The 17,192-nt window shown below is 42.1% G+C and overlaps 1 protein-coding gene across 3 annotated transcripts in view; it reads right to left on the bottom strand.

The window, feature by feature from the left end:
- The window catches only part of PCSK5 (proprotein convertase subtilisin/kexin type 5), a 635,867-nt gene that overhangs the window by 214,883 nt on the left and 403,792 nt on the right, over positions 1-17,192 (bottom strand). For all 3 annotated transcript variants that reach the window (XM_073634106.1, XM_073634125.1, XM_073634116.1), the window contains exons 15-16: positions 3,865-3,967; positions 1,878-2,071 (exon numbers count right to left, since the gene is read on the bottom strand). In XM_073634106.1, the coding sequence (XP_073490207.1) occupies positions 1,878-2,071; positions 3,865-3,967 (297 nt within the window). The remainder of the gene's footprint in view (positions 1-1,877; positions 2,072-3,864; positions 3,968-17,192) is intronic.

Consider the following 17,192-nt stretch of genomic DNA (forward strand, 5'->3'; position numbering starts at 1 on the left):
TTGCATTGTAAAGCAGCCACTCTAATGCCCTGTACACACGATCGGACATTGATCGGACATTCCGACAACAAAATCCTAGGATTTTTTTCCAACGGATGTTGGCTCAAACTTGTTTTGCATACACACGGTCTCACAAAGTTGTCGAAAAATCCGATCATTTCGACTGATCGTACATCGGGACTATAAACGGGGCAGTAGCCAATAACTTTCATCTCTTAATTTATTCTGAGCATGCGTGGCACTTTGTCCACACACGGTCGGAATTTACGCGAACGGATTTTGTTGTCGGAAGATTTTATAGCCTGCTCTCAAACTTTGTGTGTCGGAAATTCCGATGGAAAAAGTCCGATGGAGCCCACACGGTCGGAATTTCCGACAACAAGCTCCGATCGCACATATTCCGTCGGAAAGTCTGACTGTGTGTACAGGGCATAATTCTGCAACATTCTTTACCTACGAATTCATGCATGCATTTTTTCATAAATAACATGCATATTTGTGAGCATGTGTTACTAGTATGCCCTCTAGAAGCACAGCCTACTCTTACAGAAAATAGTTAATCTGATTGAAAGAAGTCCCAAGCAAAAGACACACAAAAAGAACACACACACACACAAATCGAAAACCTCCATAAACACAATCCTATACCCACAGTTGATCCCGAGTATGTATGGTGGCAGTGTGCCAGGGTAACCAGATTTTGGATTAAACTCTTTACGCTTATCTGGTCGGTGACAGGAACAAGTATTCCTAGATTCTTGGAAGTGGCTTTTTTCAGAAATTGGACCCTGCTATCCCGAAGTGGACTAGACGGGAATCTCATATATAATTTTAACAGTTAGAATTGCCGTAGGAAGATTTTGGAAACAGAGTGTGGTGCATATGGACTATGTCAAACATAAATTGAATTGGATCATGATCAATGACAAACTCACATGTACCCTTCAGAACAATCAAACAAAAATTGATGACTTGGGACCCTTGGATCAAATATATTTCATCCGATTGGTGAGACCTGGGAAGAGTCCTACTTGCCAACTGTGGTGATCTTATCTCTCCATTTCTTTTGCCCCTTTTCTTACCTGCTTAACCCAGTAGGTTACAACTCATTTAGTATTAAGGGGCACTGGCTGTGTTTCCTAGGGATCAACCCAGAAATTTTAACAGTTAAAAGCCAAAAGTGGAACTTCCACTCATTTGTTTCCTCCTCCCTCCGGTGCCACAATTGCCACCTTTTTGGGGGGGGAGGACACAGTTCCGGGAGCCACAGCTGCGGATATTGACGTCACGACTTGGCTCCCTCCTCTTCCCTCTGTCGCCAGGCCAGTCAGAAAGAGAAGAGAAGCCTCGTGCATGTGCTGTAGGGTTCCCGGCGTGAAACTGTAAGGCTACACTGCTGGGTTCCCTTACATGAAATGGCGACGGCAGCACCCGACAGCTGATGGAAACATCAGCTGTGGTGCCGACATTGCTGGACTCCAGGACAGGTAAGTGTCCTATTATCAAAAGCCAGTAGCGGCAGTATGTGTAGCTGCTGGTTTTTAATTTTTTCAGTGGTGTGCAGACCTCCGCTTTAATGTATGTTCCTCACAAGGCATTTCAAACTTTCTCAAATAATGAAAAACACTTCTATAAAGTACCGATCAAAACAGAGTTTAGTATAATCTTACATGCTTTACAAAGACAATGTTCTCTCTGCATAGTTTTTAAAGCCCCTGCTTACACTTGCATAGAAAATTTTTATGGATTATTATAAAACTGGCAGAGCACATTGTGGTTTTCTGGAAATTAAATCTTGCTGCTCTTCAGGTGACTTTGAATGAAAACCTGTAAATTCATCAAGAAAGTACATATTTTTGACATATTTACAAACTTACTGTCATTCAAGTAGAACCCATCTGGGCAGTTTGTGACACAACTGTTAGTCTCTTCATTTAAGTAGTAACCTGATTTACAGGATGAGCATTGATCACTGCGGCTTCCCAAGCATGTTTCACAAGTTGGAAAACATTTTTTACATCTCTTCTTGTCTGCGGGATAGTAACCCAAGGGACAATCTAATACACATATTCTGTAAGTAAATGCAGACTGGGTTATATGGTGCAACTTAAACATCATAATTATTAAATATTTTTTAATTTGACAGCAAAATGTCCCTAAGCATCAAAATCGATAATCTTCAATCATAACAAATATCAACATTATAATGCTAGTAAGAAAATAATATTTGCTTTATTGTTATTTCATGAGCAAAATCCCAGAAATGTTTTATTGTAGATGTCACAAAAGATATGCAAGTCATCTATAAGAGGCCTCTATACAGCTCTAGCATAATAAATGAAGGCTAAGAAATGACTGTCAAATTTTAGGAAACAATCCCTAATACAGAAACATTTGCTTTGATCATAGTGTAGACATACACATTTTCATATCTCACAATGTATCGATTCTCGCCATAGGGATATCGGGTTAAGTTCTACACTTTAAAAAGAAAACACAAGAGGACTGAACCAAAATGCCAAACTTGGCAAATCCTTCTTTTGTCTGGTAGTGACACCAAGGCCTTCTGTAGACTTTTAATAAAAACTATCTTAGCCCAACTGTTGCCTGAATCTGTCCACAGGAAAGGGTGCAGATAACAAGAATTGTTATCTTTCTAATGTTCTTTTAAACCCAATTTCATACACGAAGGACTAAAATAGTATTACACCTGAGTGGAAAAGCTGCACTGTTATATTTCATGTACAGGTGGTAGAAGCAACATTCTTGGTTAGTACACAGTAAGATACTTACCCAACAGAGCTTGTCTGCTATGCACTAAACACAAAAGTTTCCACTTGCTAAATATCTATGTATGTATCTCTGGTCAAAATGTATAATTTTATATATTTATTTACAGGTTGTATTTCAATTATTTCTAGCCTTCTTGAATTAATCTGAATGATCTTGAAGTTTGTAAATTTACCTTGTGAAGATCCCCACATATTTATTTTCTGACTTTGGAGTTCTTCTTTAGCAATAAAATGTAATTTAGTTTTACGTTGAAGAGTTTAAAAAACAATATCTTCCAAAGTATTCACATCCCAGGATTCACCATAATTACAATAAGACAGTACCATGTTCACAGAGTACGTTTTGATATACATATTAAGTATACAATTTTTTTATTTTTATTTTTTATTGCTGGAATGTTTACAATGTGTAATTATTTCAAAACCCTGGCTATTGCTTTAGTTTTCCGTAACTGTACATATGTCACAGCAGTGGACGATAGAGGCTAGAGCTAGGGAAGTCAACACCTTTTCAGACATACAGTATGTTATTGATGCTGAATTTGGCTGCTGTAGCTGCCTTTCATCAGCAAAGTAAAATTGTCCTCTGAGTTTAGATTTAAGTTATAGGTGTAACCTGCAGATGTCCTATTTTCAATATAACTACTGGTACTGTTAGAAAGGTCATGTATAAGGAACTTTTGTTTAATAGGTAGAGTACTAAAATGTATGTTTACTAGCTGATAGGGAGTTAACAGACAATAGTGAATTAGGATATAGATTTTGCAGGTGGACTTTATCTTGAAGGCTCAAATCGAACACAGATTTACTTTGTAAAGTCTAGAAATTCACCTTTAAAAGTCCAATCACATAAAAATCTATACTAAATAATTAGGAAAAATCAAGAACTGCAACTGTCAGACAATGTGTGATTTATTCTAAAACAGGTAAGGGTTGTTGCATTTATCTCAATGCTTAATTTATTTCCTAAATTATAGACTCATGGCAGCATTCTCCAAAATACAATTAGAAAAGTACCTAAGTGACACAACTATTGGTCTACATTATATACTAAGGAATAAAAGAATTTTACCTTGTGTTGTTCTTTGCTTTATAATAAAAATGTAGACAGTCATTGCAGTGATGTGGCCCAGGCCCATCACACCCTACTTCACTGCATTCTGTATCACAGGCACCTAAAATTAAAACAGATAAGACATGCTCAGTAATGGCATTGCATGGAAATAATTCACAAAACTCCTTACACTAGGCTATGGATCACTGGATGTCCGCAAACTAATCCCTGACAGTTCAAAGTCACCCACCTGCTCACTGATCATATTGATGTTACTGCTAGTTCTGTGGTGTCAAATACTACAAAAATGAATGCTATATGAAACATACTACTGTATTTTGTTGAATGCAGCTTTCAAAAGTCATTCTGAAGGTAATTCTTGCATCAATAAATTTACTAAGAGGCACTGATGAAATAGATGAAACCCACTGCAACAGACCGCATAAAGCGATAATACACTCTAGTAAGTTGATGTAAAAGTAATACATAAGAGAGGTGGTTCTCCATCAGAGAAGACAAAAATATATTCTATCAAACTGAGAAAAGGCAGCCTTAGACTGAGGTTTTTTTTTGTACCAGACAATTTCAGCCATTTACAGCAACAATTCTCCACGTTGACTTACCTTCACAGGACACAGGACTTGTGTTCAGAGATAGACCATGGGCTATATGTAGACTATCTTCAGATGATTAGGCACTGGCAGAAAAACTTGGTAGGGAGACATCTAAAGTAAACTCATATAACCCCACCCACTCCATGAGACTCCCTGTTTTTAACAAGCAATAGGAGTGATCAAGAACAAAGGAGAGGGGCCTGTGTCCTGTACTGTACTTCAAGATAAGGAATATAAAGGTAAGTTAAAGTTCCTATTATCTTAATCGTACAGTACACGACACAGGGCTTGTACCCATAGACCATGGGACATACCGAAGCAATAAAATGAGGAGTTGGCAACAATATAGCAAATAGAACTGCAACAGGCCTACAAGAAAACAAGGGTTTAAGAACCCAAAGAAAAAACTCTTAGATAATAGCTTGAAGCACTTTGCGGCTTAAGCCTACATCAACCAAGGCCTGAACATCCACCTAGTAGAACTTGAAGAACGTGTGAACAGAGGAACAGGTGGCTTGATGTTAAAAAGCCCAAGTGACTTCCACAGGCTGTGGAATGGTGGATGGAGATTCGTTTCCTGATCCAACTGGCAATGGTGGAGAAGTTCACACAAAGAGACCCCCTTAAATTGTAGCATAAAGCTCCCAAGTAGGTTTTTGAAAAGGGGTAGTAGCTTTTGTAGATAGGCGTTATACATACATGCTGTTTTTCTATAGACATGCTGTATAGATCTGATCCAGCCATGAATTCACACTGAGCCTAGATTCCTCACCCTTAATACTTTCGATGTATGTATAACACCTACCTACAAAAGCTTCTACCCCTTTTAAAAAAAACTACTTTATGCTTCAATTTAAGGTGTCTCAGTGCACCTGACTGGCGTGCTCTGGTAGAGGAACTGTATCCCCTGTCCATACTGGCTTGGGAGTGACAGTTGGTCTATGAGGACAGTGGCAAATGTGTGGTTTCATATGTTACTTTTATATGATCGCTTTTCATTTCCATTTGTTTAAGAACACTTTATCGCACTATAATATTCGCAGAGTTGTCCCTGAAGAAGAAGCCAGTTGACTTTGAAACGCGTTGGTCACAATATGCAACCTCTGCATAAAGATTAGTCTATATGTATCATAATATATGATCCTGTGTTCGCTTTACCCTATGGAATTTTCAATATTGTCCTGTGTATCCAATTTTACTGTATCTTTAATAAAATGTTTACATTTTTATAAGGAAAACAAATACCTTCTTGAGCCTTTAAAATCCCACCCCCCATGGGGAAATTATAAAAGTTGTTCTTTTGCTGCGGAACCCCTGAGGACTCTTTGCAGCACCCCAGGGTGCTGAGGCAGAAATGCTGGTTTAGAGTGCTGAAGGCATTAGTTGTCATTGCTCTGAGAGAGCAGGGTCCTCAAAGACAGGTTCCTGGTCTTTGTTCACTTCTCTTCAAGCTCAGATGGGTACACACTATATGTTTTTCTTGTTCAATCTAGCAGGCTGAATAAAAAACGTACAGCTTGCAGTACTAACACCAGTGATGTTAGTGCAGTGATTTCTCCTGCTGAGCTTTTGTGTTCTGACAGGGGGACTGCCTCCCACCAGAAAACACCCATTGGCTGCGAGCGCAAATTGGGTGCTTGTTTTCCAGCATACTCATTCATCAGAAACCGGTCGTGAGACTGGCTTCTGTTGGACAAGGAGCTATACACATGGGCCGAAAGTCGGCCGGGTCTTGCCAAACCGACTGTTTTTGCCCAATTTTCACTCCGTATGTACCCAGTCTGGCAAACAGACATGGCAGAAATAGCTGACTGCAGGGTAGGATCTGAAAGGTGCAAAGAGGGCCTTTAAGACGGCTTCCAGGGGGCTTGACCAGATGCCGAGCTAGATGGCCGCATGATCTAGTTGCTCTGAATGGACTTGCTAAACTACAGCCGAAACTACAGCCGAAACCACAGCCGAAAGACTTGCGCGCGTTCTGTGAGATTTTTGAGATCCCTACTCCGAAGCTCCCTGGCTGGGACATTATTCCACCTTCTCCTCCTCCACCCATGGTCTGGCAAAAGATCTCCCCACCTGCACCCACCTGATTCTCCTCGCAGGAGCCCTAGGCAAAGACCAGCTTGAACGCTTGCTCCTTCTTGATGGAGGAATCACCATCTGTATGCTGCTCCTAACTTGCTGTTGGTTGGGCACTACTTCATCTACATTATCTATCTCTGGAAGGAGTTCCTTCTTCCATAAGCTAAACAACCCTTTTTCCACTTGCTTGCAGAAATTGAACTTTAGTTAGGCCTGGTTGGTCTTATATCCACAAGTTACTTGGTGGACCTGCGCTAACCCGGGTCATGTGGGCTAAGCATCCCAACCTCTGGTCCCCCGACCTGGATTGGGGCATTTTGTCTCCCGCAGAAACTTTAGCTAGGCCTTATTGGATTCACTTTTAAGGGTCCCATGTTTGATGAAGGGGGTGCAGTGACCCGGGCCCTGTGGACCGAGGGTTTTAAGCCTTGGTTTGGGGCACTCTCAGTTACAGTTTATAATTAGTTGTACTGTGTTTGCTATTAATGCTATTTTCCTTTTTAGGATTCATTTACGCAGGTCCTAGATCATTACAAGTGGTAGTTTTTGACACTACCCCCCAGTGTAGATTGTGATTTAACCGCTTCAGCCCCGGAAGATTTTACCCCCTACTTGACCAGAGCACTTTTTGCAATTCGGCACTGCGTCGCTTTAACTGACATCTGCGCGGTCGTGCGACGTGGCTCTCAAACAAAACTGACGTCCTTTTTTTCCCACAAATAGAGCTTTCTTTTGGTGGTATTTGATCACCTCTGCGATTTTTATTTTTTGCGCTACAAACAAAATAAGAGCGACAATTTTGAAAAAAACGCATTATTTTTTACATTTTGTTATAATAAATATTACCCAAAAATATATAAAAAAACATATTTTCTCCTCAGTTTAGGCCGATTGTATTCTTCTACATATTTTTGGTAAAAAAAAATCGCAATAAGCGTTTATTGATTGGTTTGCACAAAAGTTATAGCGTTTACAAAATAGGGGATCGTTTTATGGCATTTTTATTAATAATTTTTTTTCTTTACTAGTAATGGCGGTGATCAGCGATTTTTATTGTGACTGCGACATTACGGCGGACATGTCGGACATTTTTGACACATTTTTGGGACCATTGTCATTTATACAGCGATCAGTGCGATTAAAAATGCACTGATTACTGTGTAAATGACACTGACAGTGAAGGGGTTAACCACTAGGGGACAGGGAGGGGTTAAGTGTGTCCTAGGGGAGTGATTCTAACTGTAGGGGGGATGGGCTAGCAGTGTCAATACACTGGTCACTGCTCCCGATGACAGGGAGCTGTGATCAGTGACACTTGTCACTAGGCAGAACGGGGAGATGCGGTTTACATCAGCCTCTCCCCGTTCGTCCTCTCTGTGAGCCGATCGCGGGTATCCCCACGGCGATCGAGTCTGCGGGACCCGCGACCCGACTAACGGAGCTCCCGGCCGGCATGCATTTGGCACGGCGGGGAATTCAAATGGACGTACCTGTAAGTCCATTTGCCCAGCCGTGCCATTCTGCTGACGTACATCGGCGTGCGCCGGTCGAGAAGTGGTTAAAGTACCTTCATAATTACGCTTTACCTCTCTTGGACCTATACTGGACGATGGAGGTAATATGGAATTAATATGGAATCCGATTTTATGTTGTACTTCAAAGTTTTGATTTATGGTTTGTGTTTAACCTTTCTGTAGTTTTCTCCCCTCTGTACTTTTCTTGGCTTCTCATTCCTGGGTTCGACAAGATGTCACAATACACGCACTTTAATAAGAAAGGTACTTTGCCGTTCGTATCCAGGTATTTCTCTCCATGTTATCTAGCCTCTAGCCCCCCCATTCACTCTCACATCCTCTTATTCTGATCTTCACGGATGGTTTCTCATTCTTAGAGGCAAATAGCAGCAATTAGACATAACTTTTTGTAATATTTACGCCCCGAATGTGGATCAAACAACCTTCTTTACTCGGGTGTATAACCGCTTATTTAGATCTACACATTCTTATCAAGTGATAGGGGGACTTCAATTTGCCCTTCACCCCGGCAATAGACCGAACCTTCCCTTCTAAACAAACTACTCCCCAATGCCTGTCCCAACAATCGCAACAGTTCAGACAGATCCCACATCAGTACTCTCATTATTCCCACCGATATCATACACATGCGTGGTTAGACTATTTTTTTGTCAACGCTCCCTCCCTACATGTGGAAGAAGTAGTGGATATTCTCCCTATGTCCTGGTCAGATCATGCCCCGATTCTGTTCTCGAGGTCTCGAGACTTAAAGATGTTCTTGGCAACTCAACGACCTTCTTTTAAAGAATTAGACCACCAGGGCAGAGCTGAAGAAAGCCTTACAACTGTACTTCATTGAGAACTGCACCCCAGAGGTTTCAGCAGGGACCCTGTGGGATGCCCATAAATCGGTAATGTGTGGTCAGTGTATAGCTATTTCTATGACTTGGAAAAAAAACACCAAGCTGTTGATCTGTAATCACCACTTGCCTCCACGTCCTCGATTCACTTCTTAAGAGAAATTGTCAGGGTTGAAAAAGCCCTACAAAGATTACTTCAAATCTACTACAACAAAGCCCATACCTTGCTAGCGTGCAAACTTCGAGCACAAACCCATGCGTTGGACCCCCAAACTTTACGGGACGCTACTGGGGTCTTACACTCCCACTCAGACTGCATCGCCCAATTGTTTCGCAACTACTTTTCAGATCTTTACAACAATCTCTCCATACCACATTTACCTGCCAAGGAAAGCTTCTGTGACCGTGGTCGTGTATATCTCACACGCAGTGGAGTGACCACGTTGCCAACAACAGCCTTACAGTCTCTTAATTCCCTGATTACCCGAGAGGAGGTGTTGGAAACCCTGAAACTTCACCTCTTATCTTAAAGCCCATGGGCCTGATGGCCTCCCATATGAGTATTATAACACATTCCTGATCACCTTACTCCCGTACACGACTCGCTTGTTTAACGGGTTTATGCACAAGAGTGAGATTCCGAGGGACATGCAGACCTCCCATTTGACTCAGATACCCAAGCCAGTCAAGGATCACACATTATGTGGGAACTATAGGCCCATAGCTTTATTAAACGCAGATCTAAAAAATTTTACGAAACTACTTTCCCTTTGCTTAAAGTAGGTCCTCCCTTCCTTAATTCACAAGGATTAGGTAGGCTTTGTGCCGTAGAGGCAAGCAGGTGATAACACTAGAAGAGTTATTAACTTAACCACTTAAGGACCAGAAGGATTTGCCCCCTTAATGACCAAGCCCTTTTTTGAAACACGGCACTGCGTCGATTTAACTGACAATTGTGAGGTCATGCGACGCTGTACCCAAACAAAATTGACGTCCTTTTTTTCCCACACATAGAGCTTTCTTTTGGTGGTATTTGATCACCTCTGCAGTTTTTATTTTTTGCGCTATAAACAAAAAAAAAGTGAAAATTATGAAAAAAGAACAAGAATTTTTTACTTTTTGTCATAATAAATATCCAAACAAATGTTTTTAAAAACAAATTTCTTCATCAGTTTAGGCCAATATGTATTCTTCCACATATTTTTGGTAAAAAACCAAACAAAATCACTATAAACGTATATGGATTGGTTTGCGCAAAAGTTATAGCGTCTACAAAATAGGGGATAGATTTATGGCATTTTTATTATTTATTTATTTTTTACTAGTAATAGACTGCGATTCTTAGCTTGACTGCAACATTGCAGCGGACACTTTTGACACTTTTTTTTTTGGCAAGCAGGTGATAACACTAGAAGAGTTATTAACTTAACCACTTAAGGACCAGAAGGATTTGCCCCCTTAATGACCAGGCCCTTTTTTGAAACACGGCACTGCGTCGCTTTAAATGACAATTGAGAGGTCGTGCAACACTGTACCCAAACAAAATTGACGTCCTTTTTTTCCCACAAATAGAGCTTTCTTTTGGTGGTATTTGATCACCTCTGTGGTTTTTATTTTTTGTGCTATAAACAAAAAAAGAGCTACAATTTTGAAAAAAAACTCCAATATTTTTTACTCTTTGCTATAATAAATATCCCCAAATTAAAAAAAAAAACAAAAACACATTTCTTCATCAGTTTAGGCCAATATGTAGTCTACATATTTTTGGTAAAAAAAATCGTAATAAGCATATATTCATTGGTTTGCGCAAAAAGTATAGCGTCTACAAACTATGGGAAAGATTTATGGCATTTTTATAATTTTTTCGGTTTTTTTTTTAGTAGTAATGGTGGTGATCTGCGATTTTTAGTGGTATTGCAATGGACAGACGGGATACTTTTAACACATTTTTGGGACCATTGACAATTATACAGCGATCAGTGCTATAAAAATGCACTGATTACTGTGCAAATGTCACTGGCAGGGAAGGGTTAACACTAGGGGCGATCAAGGGGTTAACTGTGTTCCCTCATGTGTGTTTCTAACTATGGAGGGATGGGACTGACTGATTACAAGGAACAGCAGATCTGTCTCTCCTCTCCTGTCAGAATGGGGATTTGTGTGTTTACATACACAGATCCCCATTCTGGCTCTTGTGCCCGCGACCGCGGGTGGTCACCGGACATCGCGGCCACCGGCCACGCGCATCGGGTCCCGCACCATGCAACGGGCACGTGCACCTGCTATGGCTCTTGAAGGAGCCAACGTACAGGTATGGCGTTTCGCATAATGCCGGTGGCTGGTTGGCAAGCGGTTAATAGACATAGTTAATAGGAAAATACATTTCATGTTTACAACCCTCGAACATCTGGGCTTCCGGGGACCATTCTTCAGGGAAATCAAACATTTTTATGCAGCCCCCTCTGCCTCTATAAAAACCTCTTTTGCGGCCTCCCCTCCTTTTACTATCTTGACAGGGACGAGTCAAGGCTGTCCGCTTTATCTTTTATTTTTTGCCTTGACACCCGTGCGGGCCCAGATTAGACAGGACATCCACGAGTGACCCTCCCTCATCTCCATAAACTTCTGGAAGAATGTGGGTCCTTTTCCAAGTATAGAGTTAACCCCTCTAAATCAGAAGCCCTGCTGCTTAACATGTCTTCCTCGGAGGTTGATCACCTCTCGAAAACCTTTCCTTATGCGTGGAAAACTCACGTTATTAAAGATCTCGGGGTACATCTCACATTCCATTATGAATCTCTGTATGATGCAAACTTTAAACCCCTTTTTTCCGTCTATTAGATCCAATCCTGGCTAAGTGGCGACACTACCAAAATTCATGGCTAGGGCGCATAGCCTCAAAATTACGATCCTACCCAAACTTCTGTACTGCTTTCTGACATTGCTGGTGCCCATCCCCCGGGTACAGCTTCGGAAACTCCAAGTGGACCTACTAAATTTTATATGGAATTATAAACATAGAAAAGCTTGTTCGATACTCTATTGCCTCCCAAAATAAGGGGGGTTTGGCCTTCCCTAACCTCCTAGGCTATTATTATGCTGCTCAACTGAGGGCTATTATTATGCTGCTCAACTCTGGACTCAAATATATAAACTATGGTTGGCTCTGATCCATCCCAATTGCCTGTTATGGAATACTGATGCGGACATTCCCTCTGCCTCTTTGCTACATACTATGGCCCTACTGCACAATATTTGGTGACAGTTAAGGCGTGCCCATTCCCTTCAATCTGAAGCTTCCTTACTGACAGCCTTTCTTTCTAATCCTAAACTGACAGACAGCCTTACTTACAACATGATTTCTCCCTGGTTACAGAGGAACCTCTTCCATTATGGCCATTTGGTAAACCCAGTGACGAGAGGGTTACTCTCATTTGAGGAACTCAGGAAAAAACATGATCTCCTCGTAGTGCCTATTTTAGTTATCTTCAAATCCGGCACTACACCCTAACTTTTACTCCCAACCTCCAATGCTCCAAATTATCCCCATTTGAAAGCTTAATTCTTTCTGGTCCGTCACAGAAAGGTTTAACCTCAGATATATACAAACTTTTAAACTCATGCAACATGGATTTTCAAGGTTAACATTGCTACATGCTTAACCACTTCAGCCCCGGAAGGATTTACCCCCTTCCTGACCAGAGCACTTTTTACAATTTGGCACTGCGTCGCTTTAACTGCTAATTGCGCGGTCATGCAATGCTGTACCCAAACGAAATTTGCGTCCTTTTCTTCCCACAAATAGAGCTTTCTTTTGATGGTATTTGATCACCTCTGCCGTTTTGATTTTTTGCGCTATACACGGAAAAGGACCGAAAATTTTGAAAAAAAATGATATTTTCTACTTTTTGTTCTAAAAAAAATCCAATAAACTCAATTTTAGTCATACATTTAGGCCAAAATGTATTCGGCCACATGTCTTTGGTAAAAAAAATGTCAATAAGTGTATATTTATTGGTTTGCGCAAAAGTTATAGCGCCTACAGACTAGGGTACATTTTCTGGAATTTACGGCCTTAGAAAAGCCTGAAGGCGGTGCTTGGTTTTCGGGGTCCCGTGCGCGGCTAGGCTCCCAAAAAGTCCCACACATGTGGTATCCCTGTACTCAGGAGAAGCAACAGAATTTATTTTGGGGTGTAATTTCACATATTCCCATGGCATGTTTGAGCAATATATCATTTAGTGACAACTTTGTGCAAAAAAAAAAAAAAAAAAAAATTGTCTCTTTCCCGCAACTTGTGTCACAATATAAAATATTCCATGGACTCGACATGCCTCTCAGCAAATAGCTTGGGGTGTCTACTTTCCAAAATGGGGTCATTTGGGGGGTTTGGAACTGTCCTGGCATTTTATGCACAACATTTAGAAGCTTATGTCACACATCACCCACTCTTCCAACCACTTGAAGACAAAGCCCTTTCTGACACTTTTTGATTACATGAAAAAATTATTTTTTTTTGCAAGAAAATTACTTTGAACCCCCAAACATTATATATATTTTTTTAAAGCAAATGCCCTACAGATTAAAATGGTGGGTGTTTCAGTTTTTTTTTTCACACAGTATTTGCGCAGCGATTTTTCAAACGCATTTTTTGGGGAAAAAACACACTTTTTTAAATTTTAATGCACTAAAACACACTATATTGCCCAAATGTTTGATGAAATAAAAAAGATGATCTTAGGCCGAGTACATGGATACCAAACATGACATGCTTTAAAATTGCGCACAAACGTTCAGTGGCGACAAACTAAATACATTTTTAAAAGCCTTTAAAAGCCTTTACACGTTACCACTTTAGATTTACAGAGGAGGTCTACTGCTAAAATTACTGCCCTCGATCTGACCTTCGCGGTGATACCTCACATGCATGGTGCAATTGCTGTTACCATGCTGTTGCTGGTACATTTGACGCCAGACCGACGCTTGCATTCGCCTTAGCGCGAGAGCAGGAGGGACAGGGGTGCTTTTTTTTTTTTTTTTTTTTCTTTATTATTTTTTTGCTTTTTTATCTTATTTTTAAACTGTTCCTTTCATTTTTTTTTTTAAATCATTTTTATTGTTATCTCAGGGAATGTAAATATCCCCTATCATAGCAATAGGTAGTGACAGGTACTCTTTTTTGAAAAAATTGGGGTCTATTAGACCCTAGATTTCTCCTCTGCCCTCAAAGCATCTGACCACACCAAGATCGGTGTGATAAAATGCTTTCCCAATTTCCCAATGGCGCTGTTTACATCCGGCGAAATCTAAGTCATAAAATGCTCGTAGCTTCCGGTTTCTTAGGCCATAGAGATGTTTGGAGCCACTCTGGTCTCTGATCAGCTCTATGGTCAGCTGGCTGAATCACCGGCTGCATTCTCAGGTTCCCTGTTGAGACAGGAGAGCCAGAGAAAAACACGGAAGACGGTGGGGGGGGCATTCCCTCCCACTGCTTGTAAAAGCAGTCTAGAGGCTAATTAGCCGCTAGAATTGCTTTTACATGAAAGCCGATCGCTGGCTGAAAAGAATGATACCAAGATGATACCTAAACCTGCAGGCATCATTCTGGTATAACCATTCAAAGTCATGAATGGCGTACCTGAAATAAAAAAAATGGTTAACAATAAAGCACAGTAAACGGTAAAGTATAAAAAATTGCATATCTGAAAAGCAAACATGATAAAACATAATAACAATAAAACATTGCAGAATAGAATACAGTAAAAAAGAGCAGAACAATAAAGAGAATAGAGAGAGAGAGAACAATAAAACGACAACTATTTTTTTTTATTTTATATTTTTGTATGTGTTTTTTTTTTTTTTTTAACACTTTTTTTTGTAACTGTAACTTTTATAACTGTAACCGGTTCCAGGTTCGGGTCTCTCAAAATGCGATGGCATCTTGGGAGACCCTGTGAAAGTGTGTCCTAATCTGTGCAATGCTGTACCCTACGGTAATACTCAACTAGTGAACGGTAGCGTTCAAAACATCCACCAATGCAAAGACCAGGATTGTCAGGAAAGGTGGGACAATAATAGCGGGTGTCATGCCTATATCCGCGCTTGCTGCAGACACAACATCTCTTTTTGGGGGGTTCGTTGGGTAGGGGTACTCGGGAGGACATAAAGAAAATGCCTCTCATGCAGCCGACTGCATTTGGTTGGGGATGTGAATGGGGGAAGTACGGGCGCTGCAGAAGCGGTGGGTTCCCAATTAGGATTGGCGAATGCAGCAGGAAGGGCATTATGGGCACGACGGGCCTGTTTGTCTTTTTGGTGGCAGCGGGACACTACTTGTGCTTGCCACCTCACCAGCTTGAACTGCACTTATGGGTCTCGCCACGTCACCAAGTGTTACTGCAGTGCTGGTTTGACTATGACCGGGGTGTACTAGGGCGCTGGTGCTTGCCAGTTCACCAAAACGCTACCAAAAAAATTGTTAGCGATCGCAGGGATCAGGCCTGACTCTGCGAACGCTGCAGTAATAGGGCGTACACACGGTCGGACTTTGTTCGGACATTCCGACAACAAAATCCTAGGATTTATTCCGACGGATGTTGGCTCAAACTTGTCTTGCATACACACGGTCACACAAAGTTGTCGGAAAATCCGATCGTTCTGAACGCGGTGACGTAAAACACGTACGTCGGGACTATAAACGGGGCAGTGGCCAATAGCTTTCATCTCTTTATTTATTCTGAGCATGCGTGGCACTTTGTCCGTCGGATTTGTGTACACACGATCGGAATTTCCGACAACGGATTTTGTTGTCGGAAAATTTTATCTCCTGCTCTCCAACTTTGTGTGTCGGAAAATCCGATGGAAAATGTCCGATGGAGCCCACACACGGTCGGAATTTCCGACAACACGCTCCGATCGGACATTTTCCATCGGAAAATCCGACCGTGTGTACGGGGCATTATGCGTTTAGTGTTTTGTAAGTGACAGTGATCGATCGATACTGCACTTGGGTGGGCTGGGCTGGGCCGGGCGGAGGGGCAAAACGCAGGTGCTAGCAGGTATCTGGGCTGATCCCGCTAATACTGCATTTTTGGGAACCCTAAACTGCTGGGGACGCTTGTATAGATCTGATTGGATCAGATATTGATCCGATCAGATACTATACCACTAAGGGAGGTGTACGGTGCGTGCGTGGGTGTTAGCGGTACTGGCGCTAACCTGACGCTGCCCGGGGCAGGTGCTTGCCAGTTAACCAAAACGCTACCAAAAAAACTGTTAGCGATCGCAGGGATCAGGCCTGACTCTGCGAACGCTGCAGTTATGCGTTTAGTGTTTTGTGTTCACCAGCGACACTAATACAGCGATCAGAAAAATGATCGCTTAGTGACACTGGTGACAGGGGGTGATCAAGGGGTTAAAACTTTATTAGGGGGGGTTAGGGGGGTATCCTAGACCTACAGGGGGCTAATACTAACTGCCCTACCACTTCTAACTGTCTCAAACTGACACCAATGCAGTAATCAGAAAAAAAAAAAAAAATACTGCTTGGTGTCAGTGTGACAGGGAGGGGGGAGGGGTGATTGGGGGGGATCGGGGGGGGCGATCGGGGGTGTAATGTGTGCCTGGCATGTTCTACTGTGTGTGTGTGTGTGTTGTGCACTCACATGTCTTCTCTCCTCGGCACCGGAACGGAAACTGCCGAGCCGAGGAGAGATGACATCACATCCTCTGCCTGTGTGTACTATACACAGGCAGGGGATGTTTCTCATTGGCTGGGAGCGATCGCGAGGGGGGGGCCACGATCGGATGGCCTCCCCCTCGCCTCTCAACGCTCCCAGACAAATGCCGACCGCCGCTGGCACCGGGGGGGGTCCGATCGGACCCCCCGCCCGCAGGAAGGCAATCACGTATAGGTACGTGATTTTGCCTGCCCGTGCCATTCTGCTCATGTATATATGCGTGAGGCGGTCGGCAAGTGGTTAAAGCAGAGTTCCACCCACTTGGTGGTCTTAAATGAAAGACCACCTCTCTACCGCTCGTTTTTGGCTAGTTAAAAAAATTATTTTTTCTTCTAACTTACCTTTTTATGAAGTACAGCCTGTACTACCGATCCATCCGGTCCACGGCGCAGGACGTCATATCCTCTTCTTCAGTGAGCCCCCCGATGTCTTCTGGGACATGTATGTGTCCCAGAAGACAGGTGGCCATTCACAAAGCACTGCGCGACTCGCACATGCGCAGTAGGAAACGGGCAGTGAAGCCGCAAGGCTCCACTG

The sequence above is a fragment of the Aquarana catesbeiana genome, linkage group LG01, assembly GCF_042186555.1.
Source record: "Aquarana catesbeiana isolate 2022-GZ linkage group LG01, ASM4218655v1, whole genome shotgun sequence".
NCBI lineage: Eukaryota > Metazoa > Chordata > Amphibia > Anura > Ranidae > Aquarana > Aquarana catesbeiana.